Source organism: Naegleria lovaniensis (assembly GCF_003324165.1).
Source record: "Naegleria lovaniensis strain ATCC 30569 chromosome Unknown tig009, whole genome shotgun sequence".
In the NCBI taxonomy this organism is placed as follows: Eukaryota; Heterolobosea; class Eutetramitea; order Acrasida; family Naegleriidae; genus Naegleria; species Naegleria lovaniensis.
The window spans coordinates 246,513-271,786 of NW_025407831.1; the positions used below are offsets into that span (position 1 = coordinate 246,513).

General features: G+C 36.2%; 10 protein-coding genes across 10 annotated transcripts; 4 read left to right on the forward strand and 6 right to left on the reverse strand.

Annotated features, from left to right (window-relative positions):
- Window positions 1–93: 93 nt before the first annotated feature.
- On the forward strand, window positions 94–2,574 carry C9374_000125 (uncharacterized protein; the record flags this gene model as incomplete). The annotated part of the gene is made up of 1 exon (XM_044688270.1): window positions 94–2,574. One exon carries the CDS (start codon window positions 94–96, stop codon window positions 2,572–2,574), a length of 2,481 nt encoding a protein of 826 aa, XP_044552678.1.
- A 79-nt stretch (window positions 2,575–2,653) lies between these two features.
- C9374_000126 (uncharacterized protein) lies at window positions 2,654–6,830 on the forward strand (the record flags this gene model as incomplete). Its single annotated transcript, XM_044688381.1, has 2 exons — window positions 2,654–3,255; window positions 3,605–6,830. The coding sequence occupies 2 exons, from the start codon at window positions 2,654–2,656 to the stop codon at window positions 6,828–6,830; spliced, it is 3,828 nt and encodes a 1,275-aa protein (XP_044552679.1).
- Window positions 6,831–6,869: 39 nt separating this feature from the next.
- Window positions 6,870–8,894, reverse strand: C9374_000127 (uncharacterized protein; the record flags this gene model as incomplete). Its single annotated transcript, XM_044688492.1, has 5 exons — window positions 6,870–7,284; window positions 7,329–7,563; window positions 7,612–7,623; window positions 7,696–7,989; window positions 8,141–8,894. 5 exons carry the CDS (start codon window positions 8,892–8,894, stop codon window positions 6,870–6,872), a joined length of 1,710 nt encoding a protein of 569 aa, XP_044552680.1.
- A 53-nt stretch (window positions 8,895–8,947) lies between these two features.
- Window positions 8,948–9,598, reverse strand: C9374_000128 (uncharacterized protein; the record flags this gene model as incomplete). The annotated part of the gene is made up of 1 exon (XM_044688603.1): window positions 8,948–9,598. One exon carries the CDS (start codon window positions 9,596–9,598, stop codon window positions 8,948–8,950), a length of 651 nt encoding a protein of 216 aa, XP_044552681.1.
- Window positions 9,599–9,647: 49 nt separating this feature from the next.
- C9374_000129 (uncharacterized protein) lies at window positions 9,648–11,768 on the reverse strand (the record flags this gene model as incomplete). Its single annotated transcript, XM_044688714.1, has 1 exon — window positions 9,648–11,768. One exon carries the CDS (start codon window positions 11,766–11,768, stop codon window positions 9,648–9,650), a length of 2,121 nt encoding a protein of 706 aa, XP_044552682.1.
- Window positions 11,769–12,372: 604 nt separating this feature from the next.
- C9374_000130 (uncharacterized protein) lies at window positions 12,373–13,538 on the reverse strand (the record flags this gene model as incomplete). The annotated part of the gene is made up of 5 exons (XM_044688826.1): window positions 12,373–12,881; window positions 12,956–13,028; window positions 13,235–13,297; window positions 13,347–13,450; window positions 13,520–13,538. The coding sequence occupies 5 exons, from the start codon at window positions 13,536–13,538 to the stop codon at window positions 12,373–12,375; spliced, it is 768 nt and encodes a 255-aa protein (XP_044552683.1).
- A 91-nt stretch (window positions 13,539–13,629) lies between these two features.
- C9374_000131 (uncharacterized protein) lies at window positions 13,630–15,012 on the reverse strand (the record flags this gene model as incomplete). The annotated part of the gene is made up of 6 exons (XM_044688936.1): window positions 13,630–13,703; window positions 13,760–13,944; window positions 14,024–14,296; window positions 14,360–14,496; window positions 14,633–14,831; window positions 14,879–15,012. The coding sequence occupies 6 exons, from the start codon at window positions 15,010–15,012 to the stop codon at window positions 13,630–13,632; spliced, it is 1,002 nt and encodes a 333-aa protein (XP_044552684.1).
- Window positions 15,013–15,526: 514 nt separating this feature from the next.
- C9374_000132 (uncharacterized protein) lies at window positions 15,527–17,475 on the forward strand (the record flags this gene model as incomplete). Its single annotated transcript, XM_044689047.1, has 4 exons — window positions 15,527–15,529; window positions 15,584–16,201; window positions 16,263–16,455; window positions 16,550–17,475. The coding sequence occupies 4 exons, from the start codon at window positions 15,527–15,529 to the stop codon at window positions 17,473–17,475; spliced, it is 1,740 nt and encodes a 579-aa protein (XP_044552685.1).
- A 524-nt stretch (window positions 17,476–17,999) lies between these two features.
- On the reverse strand, window positions 18,000–21,152 carry C9374_000133 (uncharacterized protein; the record flags this gene model as incomplete). Its single annotated transcript, XM_044689158.1, has 1 exon — window positions 18,000–21,152. The coding sequence occupies one exon, from the start codon at window positions 21,150–21,152 to the stop codon at window positions 18,000–18,002; it is 3,153 nt and encodes a 1,050-aa protein (XP_044552686.1).
- Window positions 21,153–23,993: 2,841 nt separating this feature from the next.
- On the forward strand, window positions 23,994–24,797 carry C9374_000134 (uncharacterized protein; the record flags this gene model as incomplete). Its single annotated transcript, XM_044689269.1, has 1 exon — window positions 23,994–24,797. The coding sequence occupies one exon, from the start codon at window positions 23,994–23,996 to the stop codon at window positions 24,795–24,797; it is 804 nt and encodes a 267-aa protein (XP_044552687.1).
- Between the last annotated feature and the right edge of the window lie 477 nt (window positions 24,798–25,274).

The window sequence follows — 25,274 nt, forward strand, 5'->3', positions numbered from 1 at the left end:
GCTTTATAACAAGAATGCTTCTTTAAACACTGACGATCTTGCCGTTTCATCTGTTCAAGAAAGTATCATCTTCCTCATTTCAACCACAAAAAAATGAGTAGTGCCATCCAATACATTTCCCTTGTCGGATCGCAAAACGAAGGTCCACTGTGTTCATTACTCATCGTTGATGATTATTATATTTTGTTGGATTGTGGATGGGATGAAAATTTTAATACCAAAGATGAACATATACAGCAAATAGTTAATGTTTACAAAGACAAAATTGATGCTATTTTGATTTCGCATAGTGATATTTATCATTGTGGTGCCTTGCCATACTTGGTCGGAAAGTGTGGTATTTTGGAGAATAAGAAAAAAGCTAAAATATTTGCTACATTGCCTATCGTTAAAATGGGTCAAATGCATATGTATGATGCTTGTCAAAACGTGAAGCAGAGAGAAGATTTTGAAACCTTTGATTTAGATGATGTAGATCTTTGCTTTGACAACATTATTCAACTGAAATATAGTCAAAGATATCCGTTGTCTCAACAGATGGGAGGAATGACTCAAATAGAAAATACCAACATGGATCTAGAGAACGAGGGTGTTGAAGGAGAGGATGGTGAGGTTGGAGGCTCTACTAATTTGGTTGCCGAAATGGAAGGAGAAAAACTGGTTATTTGTCCATTTCTTGCTGGTCACACACTAGGAGGAACAATTTGGAAAATTACAAAAGAAACTGATGAGATTGTTTATGCTGTTGATTTCAATATTAAGAAAGAGAGACATCTGAATGGTTCTGTACTTGGTGAATTAGGTGGAAAACCCTCCCTTTTGATAACAGATGCATATAACATCAAACCTATTCCAAGCACCGAAGTGACTTTGGTGCCAAAAAGTAGCTCGTCTAAAGAAACCGTTCCTATGAGACGAGACAAGCAAATTGTAACTTCAGTAGTTGAAGCCCTGAAAAGAGATGGAAACGTTCTGATGCCAGTAGAAACTGCAGGAAGAGTTTTGGAACTAATGCTTATTTTAGAAGAAGAATGGAAGCGAAAGCCTGACCAATTGGGAAACTTTGAGCTAATTCTACTCACAAACGTAGCTTACAGAACCATAGATTTTGCTGCGCATCAGCTTGAATGGATGAGCGACAGCATTATGAAAGGTTTTGATGAAAAACGTGAAAACCCATTTAGTTTTAAATACTTTAGCGTTTGCCACAACGTAGAAGAATTAATGACAAAATTGAAGCAAAATGAAGCCATGAGAAGGATGATGGAAGGCATTGATGATGATGATGACGATGCAACTCAAAAAAAACAATATCCTATTGTGGTTTTAGCCTCTTCCAGCACCTTAGATGTTGGATTTGCAAGAGAACTTTTTGTAAAATGGTGTGAGGATCAAAGAAACATGGTGCTTTTCACTGATCGATCTTCTCCAAACTCATTCGCAAGAAAATTGATCAACAAGATTAGAGCCAAGAAAACCAATAGATTAGATGAAGTTATGAAACTAGTCATGTCTCGCAGAGTACCGCTCAAGGGAGAGGAACTAGAAAGATATGAAAAAGAACAGTTGATAAAACAAGAGGCAGAAAAAAAGAGAAGAGAAGAGGAAGAAAGAAAGAAGAGGGTTATCCAAATTAGAGATGAAGATGATGAAGATATTGCTGACAAAAAATCAAAGAAATTTAGAGAAGAGTTTACTGGCTCTGGTTTTGATGACGATTCGCACACCCAAACACATCTTTACCTTCCAGAAAACATGCGTTATCAATCTCAATATTTAATGTTTCCATGTATTGAGAGAGGTATTTCAAAAGATGAGTATGGAGAATCTGTTGACCCTGAAGAGTTTGAAACAAGATTATTACAGGCCGATCAAAAAGATCAATTAATGTCTACTAGTGCTAATTTGCATGAAGAAGAAGAAAATTATGAACCTCCTTCAAAGATTGAGAGCGAGGAAGTCAGTGTTAGGATTTTATGTAAATTAGCATACATTGACTTTGAAGGAAGATCGTCCAACGTGGACATCAAAAACATTCTACAAAAAATCAATCCTAGAAAATTAATTATTATTCATGGCATGCCAGAGGCTCTTACAGAACTCAAAGAATATTGTGAGACAAAGAAAATAGCAGAACAAATTAAGGCTCCAGTTGATTTAGAAACATTGGACATGACTATGGACACAAACATGTTCAAAGTGAAACTGAAACAAGATTTACTTTCTCATGTACATTTTGTGAAAAGCGGTACCAATTACGATATGGCATATATTGAAGGCATTTTCAAAGGTAGTGAGAATGCAGAGGATCCTCTTCCGTCGATTTATCCAAATCCAAAACCTAAAGGACATCCAACCATATTAATTGGAGATGTGAAGCTCAATCAATTGTATCGATTGTTACTCGAAAAGGGTCTATCTGCAGAATTTCAACAAGGAGGTGTTCTTGTGTGCAATGATGAGGTCATGTTGCAAAAAGACAAAAAGTCTGGAGAAATTCAGATCGTTGGCTCTCTTTCTCCAACTTTTTTCCAAGTCCGTGAATTATTGTATAGCTTCTACAAAGAACTCTAATAAAACATTTGAACCTTCAGTGATTTGGATGTTGTTAAAGCTTTACCTTGTTGCTGGTTGGCTTCATCTTCAAAAAAAAATGTATGCTTGCTTCAAACAACTTCATCCTCCAACAGCAGTTTCTTTTTGTTTGAGTGCTCGATTTACATCACCCAACGATGAAAATTTGATCATAGCAAAAAACCATGTGATGGAAGTATATTCCGTTAACAAGAAAGATAACAGTGTTGTTCTTGTTCGCGCATTTGAATTATTCGGAGTGATTGATTCCATCGTTGCGGTAACCCTTCAGGGAATGAAAAAGAATATTTTGATCATCAACTTTGAAGATGAAGCAAAGGCTTCTGTAGTGGAGTTTGATGAAAAGAAGAATGATTTGAGAACACTGTCTCTTCATTATTTCGAAGATGACTTTTTGAAGGAAGGTAGAGCCAAGTTTTTCCATAATCAACCTATAATTTTAGATCCACACAACAGATTCGCAACAATTATTGTTTGTGATTCCAAGTTAGTGATTTTACCCTTCAAGCAGGTCGGAGAAGATGCATCCCTTTCCACGGATGATACTTTTCTGATGGCTTTATCTGATAAAAGCATGGATGATATGGCGACGAGGCTTCGGAAATCAGTGGAGCGAATACTCCTTCAACTAAGCGAAGTGCAGCCGAAGTTCAAAGACAAGTAATTATTGACTTGAATGAGTTGGGTATCAGAAATGTCAAAGATTACTGCTTTTTAAACGGTTATAACGAGCCTACTATTTTGTTTTTACATGAGAATGAACAAACATGGAGTGGAAGACTTGCCGCAAAAAGCAATACGTCCACTGCAACGGCTGTATCTTTTGACTTGTTTCGAAAGTACTATCCAAAAATTTGGAGTGTCGAGTCACTTCCTCACGATTGCTACAAGCTGATACCACTAGAAGAGAGCGTTGGAGGAGGAGCATTGGTTTTGGGAATGAATTTTCTGATTCACATCAATCAATGTGCTTCTTATGGCATATCTTTTAACGATTTTGCTGTTTCAGTTCCGACTTATCTATTAACTTTAAACAATTTGACGGTCCTCCATTGTTTTTTGATACAGTGGCTTATGCATTTGTATCACCTGATAAGGTTTTGGTATCTATGAAAGAAGGAGATTTATATACCATATATTTAGATGGAGGAGGAAGTCGAATTAATAACATCACTCTGAAAAAAACGAAAACAACCACTCCTGCCTCTTGCATGTGTACTCTTTCTGGAAATTTATTATTTTTGGGATCTAGGCTTGGTGACTCTGTGCTGTATGAATACTCAGAAATTAAGGAACTAGAAGAAGAAAACACAACAACGAATGGAACCATGGATGATGAAGCTGCCAATCTTTTCAATAGCTCTACCGGTTTTGAACCTGAGAAAAAGAAAAGAAAGGTAACAACTGCTGATGATTTTTTGGCAGCTTTAGAACAAGATGATGCTAGTTCTTCAGCTTTTTTGCTCAAATCGTCCAAGAAAGAAATGACAACCATTGATCTCAAAATTAGAAACTTATTTACTAATATTGGGCCAATTTCACATTTAACAATCGCTGATACATCTGTTGATATCTCAGGGTTTAAATCCCGAGCTAATGATAACAACCTTTCAGTCATAGCATGCTCTGGTACTGGAAGACATGGTCGGTTGACAGTTCTCAATAGGAGTGTGCAACCAGATGCACAGAATACTGCAAAACTACCTTTCGCGGTTAAGCAAATGTGGACTGTTGCAGGTGGAGATTCTATTCACGATTCATACGTTATATTGAGCCTTGAGGACAAAACAAAGGTCCTAGAATCAAAAACATCATTGGATGAGGTCACATCTAAATCAACATTTGTTACTAATGATACTACTATTAACATTGGAAAGCTAAAAAATCATGTAGTACAGGTTACCAGCGATTCAGTCATATTTTTAGATAGAATCACCCTGAAAAGAACAAATGAACACAGATCCTCGTTGAAGATTAGAGCATCTTTCATTTTGGACCCTTATATATTGCTTCATTTGAAAGATGGTACTCTCCAATTACTCACAATGAGTAGTACATCTCTCAAGTCAGAGCCTCTTAGATTGTCTGATCCAAAGCATGGAAAAATTACTGCTGTAACCTTTTACAAAGCATTACCGGAGCTTGGATTTCTTTCTTCCAGCCAAGAGAGTTTATATTTATGTTGTATTTATTTAACTGACGGTACTTTTGAAATTTATACCATTCCTCAGAAAACTTGTGTGTTTTCATTCTCTCAATTTTACCAATTTCACAGTACTGTGTTTGATGAAGGAGCAAGGGATCCATCGACATTAACAGAGACAGAAGTGAAATACCCCTACGTGTCTCAAATGTTGCTAAGAGGAGTTGGTTCAGAATCAGAAATGCCTTACCTTATTACCATTCTAAGTGATAACACTGTTCACATTTACAAATCATTCTTGGATAGATCCACCAAAACCAAGGACACTAGATTGAATAGATTAAGATTTTCTAAAACACAGCACGATGATTTTCTCCCCTCAGACTTGGCTAAAAAGAATGAAGAGTTGAGACTCGAGCTTAGAAATGAAAAGAATATTTTCTCAAAGGCCGACAATGCGAGATCGAGACTGATTCCGTTTAACAACATTGGTGGTTATAGAGGCATATTTTTTACGGGTGAAAGACCTCTATGGTTCTTTACTGAATATTCTAACTTGCGAATTCATCCTCAACAAAAACGAGAGAGTATTTCAGGTTTTACTCCATACCACCATCGAGACTGTCCTCATGGTTTTATTTATTTCGTGGAAAACGAAAATAAGTTTACAATTCTTTCATTGAGTTCAAAATCAGTGTTCAATTCATACTGGCCCCATAGAAAGGTTTTGTTAAAGAGTACACCTAACTTAATCACTTATCACCAAGAAACAAACACATGCTTAGTATTTACATCTGTGCCAATGAAAGCAATACTTCCAGAAGATCGACCATTACCATCAGGTAGATATCCACCAGCAGTTGAACAAAAACACACAGTTCGTTTATTTTCTGGAAATGATTGGGAAGAAATGGACAACTATGACTTTGAGCTTCACGAGTCTGTACTAGCTGCTAAAGTTGTTTCATTATCGAAAGAAGAATACAACGATGACACTGATATTTCGTTTGAGGAACCTTTGAACAGTAGAAACCAAGATTTAGTAACCATGGTGGCTGTAGGTACAGCATATGTTCAAAGCGAAAGAGAATTATGTAGAGGAAGATTACTTTTATTTGACTTGGAACCAATTTTAGGTTCAAATCGATTCAAAATCAATTTAATGTCTTCTACATCGGTGAAAGGCCCTATTACAAGAGTAGAGCAAGTTGATAGATATCTCGTTTGTAGTGTTGGAAATCGTATATACACTTATTACTTTGACTGGAACGAAAAGAGAATGCATATTACCTCGTTCTATGATACACAATTTTATACAAGCTCGTTGAATTGCATTAGGAATTTTATTTTATATGGAGATATATATAAGAGCGTGACATTTTTACGTTGGAGAGAGAAAGGTCACCGTTTGATTCCTATGGCCAAAGACAATAGACCTCTGCAAGTCATTACCTCTGAATTTTTGGTGAACGACCAATTGCTTGGTATGGCAGTTGTTGATGCGAATAAGAACTTGCAGGTATTTCAATATTTACCTCAACACCAGGAAAGTAACGATGGTAGAAACTTGGTTCCTGTCTGTGATTTCCACATCGGAACGCTTATCACCACTGTTTTGAGAATGAAAATGAGAGATATTCCAGACGAAATTACGATCGCAATTGGAAATCCAGCATCAACAACGACCATTCCAACCACAACAGATAAGAAACAACCAAGCTTACAAAAACGAGACACATCGAAAACAAACCCAAATTTTCAGTTTATATTATTTGGAAGTATTGATGGTAGTATTGGATATGTTGCTCCAATTAATGAGCTCACTCATCGAAGACTCTATGCATTACAATTGAAAATGTACACCCAATTAGAGCATAGCGCAGGATTGCATCCAAAAGCTTTCCGCTTATATAAGCCTCTCGAACGAACAGAGTATAACTACAAGAAGAATATTATTGACGGTCAGCTAATTTGGATGTATGCTCACCTTAACACAATTTCCCAGAGAGATTTGGCTCGTCAGATTGGTACAAATGCTGAAAATATTTTAAGGAATATTCAAGAACTCAATCAAGGAACATATTTCTTTTAGATATATGTTAAATTATTGTATTGAAATAAACATGCAGAGTCATTGAATAATACAGTTTGTCTTACTGTTTCTTTTTCCTGAAGAACTACCGCTGTCGCTGGAAGGAGATGTGCTGGAAGATTTCGATAAAAACTTCCCCATTTGAGAGAGGGAGTATTTGCAACCGCAAGAAATTGCTGTCTTGATACATGATTTCACACCTTGGCCAGACTTTGCAGATGTTTCTGCATAACCCACACAGTTGGTGATCTTTTTTGAAAGTTCCACACCCTCATCAAAAGTAACTATCCCATATTTAGAAAATTGAGAGTGTATAAAATACTTCAACGATTCATGAGAGTCCTTTTCGTTCCTTGTCGTTCTCAAATCTAACTTTGTACCACATAATAAGATAGGTACATTGGGAGCATGAGTATTAAGCTCTTTCAGCCAAATATTTGTGACATTTTGAAAGCTTTCAAACAATGTGTCCAATACGTCATCTACAAAAATACTAACCTTGAAGAATTCACTAAATCAAAACACAGGATAAATATGTCAGCTCCTGTGTAAGTGAGTGGGCGAATCTTGTCATAATCTTCAGATCCTGCTGTATCAATAATTGTCACGGCCCAGGTTTTGTTATCAACTGTCGCATACGTTGTGTAATTGTCAAATATTGTCGGTAAATATTGATCCGAAATAAATTCATCATTTGCAAACCTTCCTAGCAGAGATGTTTTTCCAACAGCACCTATATTTCATAATTTATATAATAAATGAGAAAATATATTTTACATACCATCACCAACCACTAAGAATTTCAAGCACGCGTTTCATGAAAGAGACGACGATCCATCCACTGCAATAATTTTGTACAACTTACCAACAACCTTAATGGGCATCAAGGGATTTACTATTCCATGTGATGCTGATCCATTGGATTCTTCTGTGTGGCTGTTACTTCCATTATTATTATTATGTATGAAAAGATAATCTTCCTTGCTCCACGGCGATTTTTTAAATTTAATATTCTTGTTCTCAAAAATTCCAGTTTTCAAAAGTAACTTGTCATTGTGAAAGGTTTCAAAAAATATCTCTCTGAACCGTCTTACTGTGTTTTTTCTATTATATAATTTTCGTAGTGTTTGTGTCTCTTTTGGATAATTAATGGTACAAACTAGAATTCCATATAGGTTCAAAAATGTTGAATCAAAATGTTGAAATAAAATTCAAAAAGATGCAATCAAGTGCATAACCAATTTCAAGTGAATAACCACAAGTATACAAGTTCAATATTTAAAAAAAAACAGAATTGAAATTCATCCTACCTTGTTCCCATAAAATTTCATCATCTTGAAAAACTTTATACCACATTTTGCAAACTTGTGTGACACGAACTATAGAGTCTACATCTAAATAGATTACAATTTTTTCAATAATCTCAGTAGGTAATAATGTGATCGTACAATGGAGTACCGAGTGTTCATTTTCAAATAAATATTTTGTATTTTGAAATCCATTTCCATGAACTGTAATTCTCCTCTCGGAAACATCATTCTTCATGAGAATGACTGAATTTGTATATTTCACTGTACTTCTTCTCCTCTTACTGAAGAGAGATTTCTTACGTTGTGATTTGATATAATTATTAGGTTGTTGATCTGATGCTGATTCATCATCCGTATTCGGATGAGAAGGAGAGGGTGGAGTGGTCGGAGAATGATACGATGAAGAATAGGATGGAGAAAGAAGATTTTGTTTGGTTGATGGGTGCGCCACATGTGGGGAAGAAGGAGATGATTTTTGTTTGGAAGAAGAGATGAGCAAACCACCACCACTCGTTGGAAATGAAGAGATTTGTGTATGGTTTGCATACGTGAGAGGGTTGGTCAATGTCATGGGAATGGTGGCGGTTGAAGAAGAATTCGCGCTCGATGATAGTAACGTGGGTGAAGACAAATTGGAAATTCCATGATTGCAAATGGATGAATGGTCAAGATTGTTTCGAGATGATGTCAATGCATCTGCTGATGATACTCTGATGATCGGAGCTGAAGAGGACGAGGTGTTTGGGTTATGCATTTTTATTTTGGGTCAAGTTCCTTTAATTTTTCAATCGGCAAGACAAGTGACATTTACTTGAACAATGAAATAAGGGCTTTTACGTCTTGTCTATCGGTGGATATTTTCTGCATCATACTCGCTTGGATTTGATTCCATTCTTCTGCGACACGCTTGTTTGTTTTCCAAGCTTGTGCAAATTTCTCTCCGCAAAAGATTGCGCAGTCGTTGGGAGATGACAACAATGCAAAAATCCGAACCAGAAGCACAAGATAAAGAGCATCTTTGGAATTGAAAATATGATCTCCTCCTTTGTCGAAATGAATTGAGAGACTGGTTTCGCTGAGCAACGTGACTGAGTGGCTTCTCCACTTTTCTTTAAGATGGGGTTTGGTCTCACCATATCTGATATGTTTGTTTCCAAGCTCTAATACGCCGTTCTCACAAAATTCTATTGCACTTCCTTGAACGATTGCCTTAATAATCTTTTCTTTGATGTCAGGGCTTATTTCTACTTGTAACACATCAGTCTCAACAGATGACCCGACAACATTATCGCTTCTCACTGGAGTATATTTGGCTTTAACAAATAATAATAAACAATTCATAGAGAGAGTAATAGATGAAGTCTTTCCAGTTGTAGAGGAACTTTCTTCAATAACAATGGTGTTGTCAAACTCTTGAATTCTTTTGAATGGCCTGATTTTGCATAAGAGGCAAACCATTCAATCGATGAAGCTCCTTCAACGCCTCCGTAGTACTTTCCAGTAACGGTTAGTTTGGAGCACACATATGGATTTCCTGATAAAGAGACATTTGTAATAGAGGGATGATGAGCATGTACAGGTTCAGAAATTGTTGATTGGGCCTCCCTTTGACGTCGTCATCTCTTATTGGCGTATATTCAAATTCAATTCGTTTTCCGATATCCATAACTGAAATACGATATTCCATCGTATCCATACCTACAACTTCATGCAGATCGCCATCAACTCTTTTCCATCGTTTAAGGCTCTTTCCCTCATTTCCACCAAAGTATTTGATACTTGCCCGTACAAGACTGTCCTCCATTGGAATTAAAATCCTAGTATTGTTCTTCACAAATTCAATGTTCAGATCAGAAACTGTAGGCTCACCAGGCAGTACGACTCCACTTTTGAACGATACCAAATCCCCAGCCATTCCATCATCTCTTATTGGCAAATATTCTAAAATAAATTGTTTTCCAACATGTTCTTTAGTGCACACTACAAACACAGATCCATTGTATGTGTTTCCTTCGCTTATAGTAGTATTTGTGCCATCTGAAGGATCGTGACATAATAGTATGTACGTTGAATGGCCTTCAATTCCTCCGGAATAGTCAAATGAGGCAGTAATGGTCTCACCTTCCTTGAACGATCCCATTAGCGAGCAAGAGCCGTGGGGTCTCGAAGGTCCAATGATATCAGTGAAGTGGACAAAGTTTGGACCGCTAACATGTGAGTAAGGAAAAGGTCTAACAGGAGTGAAAACTAATTTGATACGATTTCCAATGTCTTCAGTTTTGATATCATAGCTGCTGACTCCGGTTGCAACCTTTACATCCGTATTGGTATCTTCAGAACTGACCCTATACCAATCACATACCATGTTGTGAGTGTCAACGTTGGTGCCTTGAATTTCTCCAACATGTACTGTACTGAATTCTTCAAGAATTCCCAAAATGCTAATGTTACTAATAACTGGTTTCGAAGGCGAAACAGTATTGGTTGGCTCACTGTACACGCTCTCAGTGCGTTGTCCAAACTTGTCAATAGAGTAACAACTGTACTTCACCCTCTTCTCGAAAAGTGATTCAGGTACAACGAACGCTTCTGCATTAGCACCCTCAATTTCTGATTCGATTCCTGTTTCCGGGTCAATGGAATACCATTGATGCATTCTGCCTTTCTCTTCGATGGGTGAGCAATAATCTGCCATTCCTTTCAAAGTGCATCCTTCGGTTAGTTCTGGCTCATTCATGACGATTTTGCAATTCATCAAAGATGGTTTTGGAATAGCAACGTGTGAGGTTGAATACAGAAGCAAGCCTTCCCCCTTTGCCATGTCATTTCTTACTGGAGTAACTTCAATCGAAAAGAAGCAACCTGCATCCTCTGCTGTTATAACATGAGATAATTCTTGTTCTTCCATAACAATACTAAAATCTGCGTCTTCCACTACAATATCATTACGGGAGAGCTCTTCCAACGTAAAAGGCTTGGTTTTGCGCCATTCAATGATAGTATCTCCTTCAAAGCCGCCCTCATATCGGTACTGTATAGACAAAATTGATCCCACTTCTAAATTTCCGACAATAATTGGGTCGTGGATTGTTGGAATTCCAGCCTGGATAACGGGAGTTTTAACTTCAACAATCTCTCCCTTACATCCATCATCTCTAACTGGTGTACATAAAATTTTGATAACCTTTCCAACATCTGCCAGCCCAACACGATAGTCTTTTCTATTTCCATTTTCAAGTTTCTCCTCAACTTCGTTATCAATTCTAAAGAACTCAAAAATGGAATGCCCTTCAATTCCTCCATAGTACTCAGTTTGAATGGTAATCGTATCATTTTCAATAAAATTGTCACTTTCCACTGATACTTTGACAAATACTGGCAATGCGGGAACAACAGGTCTAGTGACTAACTCACAAGGCTCTCCACGTTTTCCATAACTATTTACAGGAGTAACAATACACTTAATGATTTGGCCAATTTGTTTGATTCCTGGAGTGAATTCTTTTGTGGTTGCGTTTTTAACTTGCACAAACTCTCCCTCTGTTTCCACAAACCATTGGAAGTAGCTGTCAGCTTCTTCGCCTCCAATAAAATCGTAAGTTATACATGTTGTTTGGTCCTGGACCATTTCTCCAATCACTAAATTAGAAATTCGTGGAAGGGGAGCATCAACTGTGGTTGCAGAAATACAGGAAACAGGTTGGCCTTCAACTCCGTCGCTTCGTACTGGTATGCATGTCACTGTAATGAAATAACCATAATCTTCTCTTTGAAGTGTGTAAGTTTTGTCCCTTGAAATTACATCAATGCCGCATACGTCATCTTCATGAACCAAAGTCTTAACTCTTCTCCATTCAAACTTAGATTGTCCTTCCTTGCCTCCACTGTATACATACTTTGGCTCTAGGACGCTTCCTCAATGGCATAACCTAATATTTCAAGGCAAGAACAGCTTGGATTTCCGGCTACAACAGGAAGAGTTTGTTGATCAATCACAAACAAAGTTTCCTTATTTCGTTTGAAATGTAGAGATACACACATTCTGGTGTCTACATCTGTAATGGATGGTCTAATGCAAGAATGATATTGCTTATTGTTCCACACCATATCAATTGTAAATTCTGGGTCTTTACACTCGTTTGTAACAGGCTCTACATTAACGGTAAAGGTCTCTGACGAAGTTGCAGCATTAGTTAATTTGTATGAATAGCAACCAATAGGAACGAGTAAAGTTATATCCCCTTATAATGTTCAATGTTAATACACATTGACGACCCATCAAACACCATATTCGTCCATTCTCCGTTCGAATTGTTGAATGTCAGCAATCCCATTCCTTCTGCTTTCAACGAAATAATATCTCTTGTATTAACATAAAAGACGCTAAAGAATCGGCAGTCTATATCTTGTACAGGTTGAATTGGGTCAAAGGTATAAGAAAGAAGGTGGAATGGTGTTGTTTTAGAAATATCTCTGTAAAAACTCAAAAGCCATTCTTCTGTGTAGGCTAATAAATTGTTGATATCCTCTAAGTTTTCGTCTTTAGGAATCATCATACCATATCTAACAGCTTGTGCAATTTTTCCTTTGTACTTTTCGGCAGTTTTTAGTAATTCTTCTGACAATGCTTCTCTATTGAGTTCTTTGAGGTTATCAAAAAGAGCCACAGATAACTCTGTAAATTTGTTCGTTTCAACGATAGGATTCTTTGACAAGTCTAAACTCTCGAGATCTTTCAGATCTGGAACATGTTTAAAGCTAGAAATTAAATTTTCAGGTGCTACCAATGCTCGCAGGTTGGGGCATTTTGTATACCTTCCCAATCGGTAACCTTATTGAATCCAAAAGTAATTGATTCTAAACTTCTCATCATTGGCATGCTTTCAAGCTGGACAATGAATTATGAGTCAAAAACACATGTTTCAGAGATGGCATCTTGGTAAGAAATGATAAATCATTAATAACATTGGAACTAACATCCAACACCTTGATCAACGGAAACTCAACTTGAACGTTAAGCACATTGGATAGATCTCCATTTCTAGCGTACAGTACTACTAAAACTCGTATTGAAAAGTAAAACAAACTACATACTTCATACGAAAACAGCTGATTAAAATCAAAAGAAGAAAGGTCAGTATTGCTGAGATTGATTCTCTATTAACAGTTTTTAATATCGGACTGTCTTCATTAATTTGATACTTACTTTTACGCTTTCTACCTTCTTTGATTGTATTGGTTGTTTGTTCTTTGTTGCCAAAGCATTGCCAGCTGTACTGTCCCTGATGGACTTTAATTGAGATGATCCTCCTACCAATTAACGATGTGATTAGACATTTATCTTTAAATACAACTCCGATCTTCTTTGCTCGTACTTACTTGCTTGTTCATGCTTCATTTTTTGTTTCAATCGTAAATTTTTGGCGGAAACGTACATTTAATATTTTGAATATTTAATTGTACAACCAAACTTGGTTTTTCGAGAGATATTATGCCTCCTTCTTTTCAGCAACCATTTTAACAAATTTTTCAAAGTAGAAATTACTACCATTGTGTACCATGACTGTTGGGGGTGTTGAGTTATGTCAAAACATGACAAATCGAAAAACAACAACTTACCAATGTAATTAAACAATAGAATGACAGCATTGACGTAAATATTGTTGAACATGAACGTAGTGGGAATGACTGTTAGCAAGTGGAAGAATAACTGAAATACCATAAAAGCGAATAATCTGGCTTGAGGAGAAAACTTTTGTCCCAGTTGATACGATTTACTTTTCTTGTCCATCTCAGTAATCCATCTTGATAAGTTGTTTTAAGAATTGGGAGATACCCATAAACGCACCACTTGAACTTCTTCTCTAAATCTGTAAAACTTACCTATAGGACGTGATCAAATGAGTACGTTTTTGAAGGAACTTCTTGTCCACATGCTCTGTTTTCAAATAATAGGAAGTCAACCAAAACAAGAAAAATCCAAGGTGTGGTAAAACAGTATGAGTCCAATTCACCTCACAGGTTGGTTCAATGCATGTGGTATATTCTGGAAATTGCTCTGGGAACCATCTAATGGCAAATGAAATGAGTGGAGGAAAAGTATGAATGAAGCAACTCGTTAACTTGTCCCAATCATGGAAAACCAATGAATTTCTCCTGTTATTACATCATGTGATGATCAAAAATGTTCTTTTCTGAACTCGCCAACTCTAAACTTACCAAAAAACAATAGCAAATAAAATAGGGCCATTGTTATTTGCAAAAGTTAATGCAAATAATTGTGGACTAGTTGGATAAAAGAAGAGATAGATCATCAGTGCTAAATTTCCAATATAACAAAAATCAATCATAAAATACTGTGTACATTCGTGTGCCATTCATTGAATTTAGAAGTGATGTTATTAAACCAAACAAATATTGCATTTTGATCATTATGGTCACCATAATTTTTTTGAAATGTTAAACAAGTTCATAACATTCTAAATTACGTACGTGAGCATGTTGAGCATGAAAATCAAAAAATCTATAAATCATTAGAGGTACCATCCATAGAGCATACCATTGTGGCAGCCATTTTGGGGCATAACCAAATATAAAAGTAGTGCTCACAAGTAATAAAACGCCAAACGTGAAGGCCACTTTGTCGTTGAAGGACACTGAAAATTTTGGTATGTATTTCAAACTCAACTTGCTGTTGCTCATGATGTTCAGTTTGAATGTCAATTTCAAAAAACGCACCTTGTTTTTGAAGATGTTGATGATTTCTTTTTGGCAGCAACATCGGGTGATGATGATGGTGCTTGATTCAAAGCCTTTTCAAGTCCATTCTGTGCCTCTTGCTGAGTGGTTGCTGCTGTCGTGGATGTCGACATTTTTTGGTTGTGATGATGATCAAAATGCAAAAAATTCCACCATGAGATCATCATGGAACAACCACACTTCCTCAGTTCCGAAAAGCTACCAATTTCTTCCCATCTTTTTGATGCAACACTTATTCTCCAATCAAAATTTAAATGGCTTGATTTTATCATCGAAGGACCATCATTCATATTTTATATCCTCACATGTGGTGAAAGGCTTGTCGGAACGTGAACAACAATTATCCCTGTTGATGAAACAAATATTTCCATTTTCATTCATTCCTGAAAACACTCAAGAAAATAACATCTCTTCCGAACATCAACATGAACATGTTTATATGAACTTACAGGACAAGAATTCGTTAAACAATTTAATTAATTTATTACGTGATTATAACACATGTCGTGAAGCAATCATCAATGAAATGCTCTTTCATAAAATCGGAAGAATATTAAAAGAAGATAAAAGTTTACATGGAATCATTAATAGTAAAGCATTTGTTGAAAAAGAAAAACAAATTCACACATGGTGAGTATTCTAGTGGATGACTAGCTGTGTCTGAACAAATGACCTGAGAAATAGCTTGTGGATTTTATTACACTGCTTAGTACTTGTTGGAAGAGAGGCTACGATATTTTACTTTCAGTATTTAGATTGGACGATTTTTATCACTATTTCACGGAAAAAGATTTCACCAAATTCCAAGCTCAAAAGTTATTTTCTCCTTCATCAGAAGTCTTGCAGATTATTCACACTACTGACACATTTCTATACTCTGCAGACATTATATGGCTTGCCTATGCTATTGTTGGACATTTATACTGCCAAGGGCTGAACAAAAACGAAGATAATTTGCATGTTAACAAATTGTCTGCATTTCCAAGCAAACATCTCGAAGTATTGAAAATTAATAAGGACATGTTTGAACAATTGGCATTTGCTCCAGCGATGGCAGAAAGTCCAAAGAGTGAAACATCCGAAAGATATAATAGAAACATCTTGCTCACAACAGAATCAGTGCTATCTATATCCAATCAAATTGGATTTGAACTTTTTGAACTCTTTTTATCATACACAAGTTTACTGTTGAGATGTGATGATAGCTCACTTGTTCAGTTAGTTTTGAGTATATTTGGGCAACTATTAGCGAACGTGAATGACTTTATTTTAGCAACTCTCATTAAGAACAAGAGACTGAATGTAAGTTTGCTTTCACCAATGTTAGAACGATGCAATAGATATCAAATAATAATTTCCAAAGATTGTTAAACACATTGAGCATTTATTGTGCTGTACGGACGAGAATGTGGTTATAATTTTAGGAAAATGTATATTCGTTCTATTTCTGAGAGATGTGAATTTCATAACAGACCATGTATTGAATAATTCAAAAATTTTGAATGAAATTATTTATTGGGCACTCAACGCGCAACAATCAAGTACCAAAGTTCAATGTAGGTTTTATTTTTTTATCAGCAGGCACTTGATTGTAACATTTTGTTGGGACATAATTTCTCTGAATATTTACATCTCTCAACCTATCCATAGATTTGAATTTATTATTTCTATTGGTGCTTCAAAGCGAAAAGCTCTCTATCAATCTCATTACCAACAACAAAATCAATATTTTGTACCATATTTCCAATATGCTGCGACCTCAGAGCTCACAAAAATCAAACGACCATAATATTTCTATCGAATTAGAACCTTCACTTCAATTTGTGTTTATTCAACTCTTCTATGGATTATCAACACATTCTTCATGTCATCAATTCATCATTGAATATGCACCCACCAATGAAACATCAAGCAACAACAATATCATTCAGATTTTGAAAGCGCTCTCCTTTTCACAATATCCTCTCACACGATACTATTCATTTCTGATTTGGTCCAACTTACTAACTCTCTCCAGTTACCATTCTGGGAACGCCTCACTACGTAATGACAAAATTCACGACAACCGCTACACAAGATATCTTTGCAGAAACGAGCAAGTGTTAAATCTTCTAATGTATGCATATAAGGAAGAGACTGAAATGATTATTAAAAGAGTGATCACACTGTTGTTGAAGGATATTTGTGCTATACGACAGAACAACTATGAGAGAATAATTTTACTAGAGCATTTTAATTTGTTATTTGAATCCATTGATTTGTTACATTTTCAAATGAGCTATTTAATGGACGTTTATGAAACAAGAAATGGAATATTTAATGAAGAGGAATCTATGACGGTCGATCAAAGTGTGCAACTAAGTATTGCACAAACTCATCTCATTACCACTATTGTAAGAATGGATGCTGAAGATGCAAGTCACACTGGTACGAGCCCAACATTGGAATTACTGAAAACCCAATATCAGATTCAACGATACATTATGGATTTACTAATCGTGTTGGACAAGAGGGGAGACGTCAAAAATGCAAACACCATTCGTGCGCTTGCTTCTGTCTTGCAGCTGGAGGTGTAACAAGAATTCCTAGTAAACTCAACCATTTTTACTCACTCATTTAATTTTCGGAGTAAAAGACCTTGTTTTATTCAACCACATCAAACCATGAAAAGCTTAAAAAAACTAAAATTTAGATGGATGTGTTTTCCAAGTAGAAAAATGAACAATCATAATTTAGAAGCCGCCAGTAAGCAGCAAAAACTTTCTGACTGCTTTGACAAGGTTTGTTTTGAACAAAAGCCACAAAGTAAAAATTTACACTGGGGAGCAGTGGGAATCGAACCCACGGCCTCCTGCACCCAAAGCAGGAATCATACCACTAGACCATGCTCCCGTTGATGGTAACATAACCCAAATGTAAATTATCCATTACCAAGTTTACTTCATATTGGAATTGATCGACGGTAACGCTGTTCTCTACCTGTTGTCCTTAATACTAATTTAAATTGGGGACTTGCTTGTTTGTCAATAGAGGCAAGACATGACCACGAAAGCTAGAAATAGGACACACGCCAACAAATTTATTGACATGATAGAATCGTCTAAAGATCAATGCTCTTTACATTGGTGTCATCTTCATCCTCTTCCTTCCACATTACTTCATTTGTTGTTGCATTGGAAAGAGATGCCTTGATGTCTTGATGACTATCATGCTCATCGTGCTCCAATAATGCGCTGAAGGAGTTATCCATCACACCAACATTGCCTGCCAAGTTAGCAGTGCTGTCTGAACTGACACCACCCGTGTTCGTCCTTCCTCTTCTTCTTCCACTCATGGCAGCTTGAATTGAGGTAAACGAATAGGGATCGAAAGAAGAGTCATTTTCACTGAACGACTCTTGCGCTAACACCTCTGAAGCATTGCGATCACCAATGTTCCATTTGCAGCTCATTGAATCCAATGTCAAACTAGTACTTCCTTGCTCGTGATCTTCCAATTCCTGTTGTTGTTGTTGTTGTTGTGCATCCATCCATTCAGATTCCTTCTTTTTCAAACGTTTCATCTCTTCTCGTCTTTCCTTTTCAGCTTGTTCTTCCATTTTTTCTTTCAATTTTCGTAACTTTTCAGGATCGCTAATCACATCTGACAATACAATGGATGGTCGTTTCGATTGTTGAGTTTTGGTAACAATGACCGATCGAAATGGCTCTGCATCGACAGATACACTCGTAAATTTGTAATGTTCACTCAATTCATGCAATAATGCTCTTCGATCTCTTTTCATGGGTGCAAATTGTTTACAAGCTCCTTTCACATCACTGACGAGTAAACTATCAAATTCAAATTCCCAATTCTTAATGACGTGTAGATATCTTGTACCAAAATCAATCAATTCTTGAGAGTATTGAGGTAATTCAAATTTCTCATAATCTACCTTGAATGCATCTGCTAATTGTTTGATACGTAATAATTTTCTACATTCATCATCACACTCTAAAAATAAATCTTGTGCAGATACTGTACTGCCTGAACATGGTCTCTTTTCATACTTTCTACCACATTTACAATACCAATCGACTAGATTATTACATTTCATACATTCTGATCGATTTGGATGACATTTCAAAGTACACAAATGACCACATTTCAATGTCTTTCTACATTGTTGATAACATCCCATTCTCTTAATATATTCATCAATACCCTCTTCATCATCTTCGGAGGAGCTTTGATTCATAGTAGAGGTGGGTTTAACATTCCATTCCGATCGTTTATGTCCAATACATCGACCGTAATGACATGGACGATCACACTCATGTTGTCCACACGGTAATTTGTGCTTACATACTTGTTTACAACTAAATGTTCGATAAACAAGATCATTGTCAAGTAAGTGCAATGCATGAGTTTCTTGTGAGGGCAAACCTTGTTGTACTACTACTAGATCCGTGTTCTTTGAAGTGTTATTGTTCCAAACACTTTCAATACGAGAATTCAAATCATTTTCTGCTGTTCTCTTCAAAATATCAAATCGATTAAAATGTCGATGAGAAATATCTGCATTGAGATGAGAATAAACATGGCAAGGTGCATCCTGTACAAGTGTCTTTCCACAGTAACATTGAGCTGTAATTAAATTATGACATGGCTCACATTCACCTTCATGACACACTTTGGGACAATAATGTTTTTGACATGACAATAATCGACCACAGACTTTTCCACACGAGATTCCATTTGCGAATTTTGGATCATTACACTTTACACGATAATAATGTTCCTTTCCACAATGACATGTTAAATCTCGTTGTAATTGACATTCATGACATGGACCTGGATGACACAACTCTGTGCATGGATGAGAACATGGTTTGTGAATTTTACCACAAATTTCACCGCACGAGTGTGGAATAATTTCCAAATTTGAAGCTTTAGGATTGGTCATCTTTCCACAAAAACACTTGTACTCTGTGGGAATGGCTGAAATGAGAGAAGATTGACATGCAGGACATTTCCAATACGTTCGATCTTCATCTTCAATCTTTTCCTTGACCCATCTTTGAACACAATTCAAATGAAAAACTCCAAAACAATCTTGACAATACCATGTGGCATGATGTCTTGCAATAGTATCTCTACAAATCAGACATGTATAGGTTTGTTTTGTTAATTCATAAATTAAACGATCGTGAAGAGAGAGTGCAGAGACTTGTTCATCGGAGAGAGTTCGATTTTTCAATTTTTTAAAGGAACGATTGGAAGATTCACGGATGGAAGAAGACGAAGGAAGCGAAGAAAATGCATCAACCCCTTTCATGGTAAAGTTTCTCTTTTTCAATTGTTCACGATCATAGGAGTGAGACCAAAACATTTCATCTTCCTCATCTTGATTTTGAGAGGAAGGATGATTTTGAAATTTCTTTTTTCTACGTTGTTGGTGTTGTTGTTGTTGGTGTTGGTGTTCCGAAGAGGGTGTTGTTGATACAGGGGTAGTATTCTGCAAGGTCATGGATGATGCATCCAATGGTTGTGATGGTTGTTGTTGTTGTGGTTGTTGGGGAGCACCTTTTTTTGGATTGAATGCCTTTTGACCTTTTCTCTCATGTTTTGATTCTTTTTTATGTGAAGTGACTGGTTCATTGGTTTTCACTGCTGGTTGAGAAATTTTCTGTTTGAATTTAGATGTTTTAGACTTGTGGTGCGATGAATATTGTTCTGTATGATGATCCTCTTCGTGAGAAGGAGCAGTAGGAACCTCTTGCGAAGTGGCAAGAGTACTCTGAGAGAAAGGTCGTTGTTTTTGGGAGGAACTTCTCTTTTGTGATGAAGATTTTGCTTGTTGAGTATTATCAAGAGTACTCTTGTCTGTAGAAGTCGTATCATCATTATGGATGGTGCACGATGGAAGAGTCTCTTGTGGTACAACCTTTTTCACATACTTTTGAGAGAAACCTCCTCTCGAACTTCGAGGTGGTCTTTGATGATTATTATTATTGCGAGATAATGATGAAGATTCATTGTTGTTGTTATCATTGGTTAATGGCAGCTGTGGTTGTTCATCGGAATGAATAGGCTCATGCTTGGGTGTGTGCTTTTTAAAAGAAGATCGTTGTTTTTGGGAGGATGGTTGGAAAGGCTTTGAATCAGGTCTTAAATTTGAAGATGATGAATGGTTCATCGTGTTTGTTTCCAATGATGATGATGGTGTTGGAAGAATATGGATTGTTGAAGGAGTGGAGTCTTGAGAAGACATTTTTTTGAATGTTGCTTCAATCTCAACCTTTCAATCATGAATTTATTTTGCGTTCTTCAAAATCAGAGTTGATGAAGGATTGACGATGGCACTTCGGTATGAAGCATCTTTAGGTTGAAATGAACATGGGTAAACCAACTCAAGTCTGTTAGTGTTTTTGCAAAATAATTAACGAAAAATATATTTGTCTGATGTGTTTTGACTTCCATCTAAATATGTGTTGATTTCTTGTGGTGTGTCTCTGTATGTATTTTCAACAAACTAATATAATTCAGAAGCACACAACAAAATCAATGCAGGTTCATACAACACATCTTGAATACAATGAAGCTTCCATACAACTGAATTAAAAAATTGGTGCATTGTCACAATCCGAATTTGTTGTTGATATGGACTTGCCGTTTGTTTGTGATTGTTGTCATGAACTAGTTAATTCAAAAAGTTGTAGAGAACAAGGGTGCCAAGGTGGATATCAGTTTCTCTGTGGCTGTGGCGAAATTATTGATGTGAATTCAATTAGAAGTCATAAATGTAGTGACAAGAACATCAAAGGCAAGGGCAGGAAAGAGTTCCAATTTTCTAATGATAAAGCTGATGCTAAAGGCGGTGATTATCTATATATTGGAAGCAATAATGGATTAACTCAAGTGAATTGTAGGAAGAAAAATGATTGGCTTGGTGGCAATAATACTACAGAGAGGGATAAAATGCTTCACCATTGTTTAGATGTCCTGTATTTGTATATTGCAACTGAAAAATCATCAGTGAAAGTATTTGTAGCAATATTGATGAAATATGGTCCAATTAAGAAGGAAATAGAAGCTAGGGATCATGACAGCTTTAAACGTGGAGTGCGAGAAGGCCTTGACAAAATGGTAAATCATTTTGCAAATGTTGCACCTGTGTTTCTAGCAGGCACTAAGGTGACTGCTGATTCGTATGACAAATTAGTCAACCTAAGAATTACTAAAAAAAATAATGATCTTCAAATAGAGTGTGAAAAGATTGTGATGGTGAATGATCTTGCTACAAGTTTTGGGAAAACATTCATCAGTGAAATTATATCTTGCACAATTGATGCAAATGAAGTGATCTATCGTTATTTTGATATTAGGGTTGTAGTACTGAAATATATACTCCAATTATTTTTGAAAAAACTAATTGACGCCAGCTCTTTTGTGCTGATAACAAAGCTAAACAAGCAACAATTGGCAACTCTATTGGAGGGCATAAACGTTGCAATCAATGTGATGAAAATTTTGACAGTGTTGAATTAACATGTTACAATCCTGATAGACTTACTCAAATAACATTTCAAGAAGTATTGGATCGAGCACAGTTGGGAAGAAAAGAACAAAATCAGCAAAAATTGGGGTTGAAGAGAGTTTCAGGTTGTGTTTTAGCATACTTCTCTGAAAGGCAAAAAGTGGATGTTGGGTTGTTTCACAAATATTTCAATCAACATACCAGGTCCCATTGCATTGCTCAGTCATCTGTCACCAAATATCAAAGAGCCTTGTGTTTGTATGAAGAACTCCCAAGTTACAATTAATACTCAAATAGATAACCACAACATATTGCATGTTGCTACTCCAATAGCTGAATGTTGGTTCAGCATTGATGGGTCAAATAATCTTGTCACTAATTTCAAGAAATGCTCTTGCACAAATAATCAACAACAAAAATGTGATACAATTTGTGAGCATGCTTGTTTTGTACACATATTGTTGCATTATAATAGAAAAAAATTCACTTTGGAAGATCTAGCTTTGAAGGATGTAGAAATATGCTCTGATGCAAGTCATGTCATTCCAGGAATTTTTGATAGGCTCAAACAAAAACTTTCAGATGAAAAAGGGTTCAAGCTTGACATTTTCGTTAATAATGCTAAAAAAATTCTGGGTCATAATGTTTCTTTGGGTATGATATCACATAGTGATTAGAAGTTCCTGTTGCTGCATGGATGTGATTTGTTTGGAAAAATGTTGCCTAAAGATTATGGACAAAATTTGTCTCAAGATACTTCTTGTGGGAATGATATCTCCAATTCTCATCCATTTGATATGAACAAACTAAGTATTTTAGATGGTCATGTTAATGTGGAACCTTTGAGGTAATTCCACTACTGTCTTCCACATAATAGAGTTGTAAAACAATCAATTGGTAATCTGTTATGGATGTTGACAATGCTGCAAATAATAACAGCAATATCTGTAATATCAGAGAATACCTTCAAAAAAGAAAACTGATTACCAAATTGCATTTCATATATGCACCTTTTTGTTAGGCATGTTATGTGTTGAAAGGTTTGAGCCTGAAATGCACACTCTATATTTGCATGAATTAATGTATCATCTTACAAAGCAATTAGAAAAACGTAGGCTAACTCTTTCCGGAACTGATAAATTTGAAGGGTTTTTCGCACCATTGAAAAAGCAATACCAAAAAGGGTGTCATAGAAAAGATGAGGCTGATCGTCATGTTACTATCAAACGAAATGGTCAATCTCAGCTTGGATTATTGCTTCCACAATTTGTAAAAAGTAACAATAATTCCAAAATTTCAGAGTGACTGGAAACTTTTGAACTGAAAAATATTTTCATACCAAAAGAGTTAATATATCAGGTATTTCCAACAACAAAGTTCCTTGGAGAAAAATCCATCTCTGATATAGTTGTAATTAGAGAGGATGGATGAATTCTATTTAAATTCTCTGCCAAGCCTGAAATTTACCTGAATACTATTACACCATGTTGCTCTCGAATGGAACAAGATTCTTCCTCAAAATCTTGTTCCAATGATGGCTGTTCCAATATGAAAGCTGCTTCATGTGTTATTCATATGTGTGTATCATGTTGTGTTCGTAATGGATGTGTTAAGGATGCACATATTTGCACTTACCATAAGAAGAGCAAATTGTACTCTAAGAATGCAAATCTAAATATTGACACTCAAAATCCTCAGAGAAAAACAGCTGTAAAATCTAAAGCTCCACAAGGATCGAAAAGTATAGTACGACCTGTGTTTGGGGAGGTTCAATTCATAAATGCAACAGTTGAAAGGAATAACCAACACTACCTCCCAACAGGTGCTACTTTGACATGGGTGCCAGAATATGGTAATAATATCAATAATTCGACAACAAATCCACTGGCCAGAATTAATCCTCCATCAAAAATTGCTCACTTCACACAAAATCAAAGACTAGATAATCAACAACCAAAAGACTCTCTTACGCAAACATCAGTGTACAATATTGGAACACAGAATGTCAACCCAATAACTCGATCATTCTCTCAACAAGTAGAGGATCAATCATCTCAACAAATAATTAGAAATGGAGAATCAGTAATATCGGAGAGAATTGCTAGTTCAAGACCATCATCACAATATTCTCTATCTTATACCACAATAATGGGACAAGGATGTAGCTCGGACATAACACAACTAATTGCAATTCCATGTCAGTCCTTTGACAATATTACAACCTCGAAAAGAATTGTAAATAATTCAAGATCCAACACACTCAAACAATTCAATACTGGAATGACAAGACAAGGTGAGAATTCAATAACTCAATTGTACTCTCAACCAACAAGAAATCAGTTCTCATCTCAATTACTATTGGGTCAAGTGTCACCATAGCTGCTCCAACCACAAACAGTTAAAAAATCTTACTATCCATTCGAAGAAAGTAATTGTCAACAATTTGTCAGCCCTGGAATATTACATCCATTCAATGGAATTACAGAATGTGCATCATATTCAATGCAACTTCTAGAGTGTACATTCAGCAGTGAAACGACACTACAAACTCTCTCTCAGTCAATAGAAAATCAATCATCTCAGCTAATGGGCAGTAATCCGAGAACAACATTACACTCAAGCTATGAAATTTCGGAAAATGCACAACATTCATCAAAGAGTTGTAACATCAATCGTATTGCCACAAGCCTATCCCGTTTGTCATCAACTCACAATCGTGTAGAACCATATCCAAGGAACCCACAACAAAACCGAATCGGAGCGCAAAGCCAATTCCAACAAAATTGTTTTGAATTTTCAATGAATACACTTTCTACGGTAAGTGTTTGATTAACGTTGGAATGATAATTATTATTG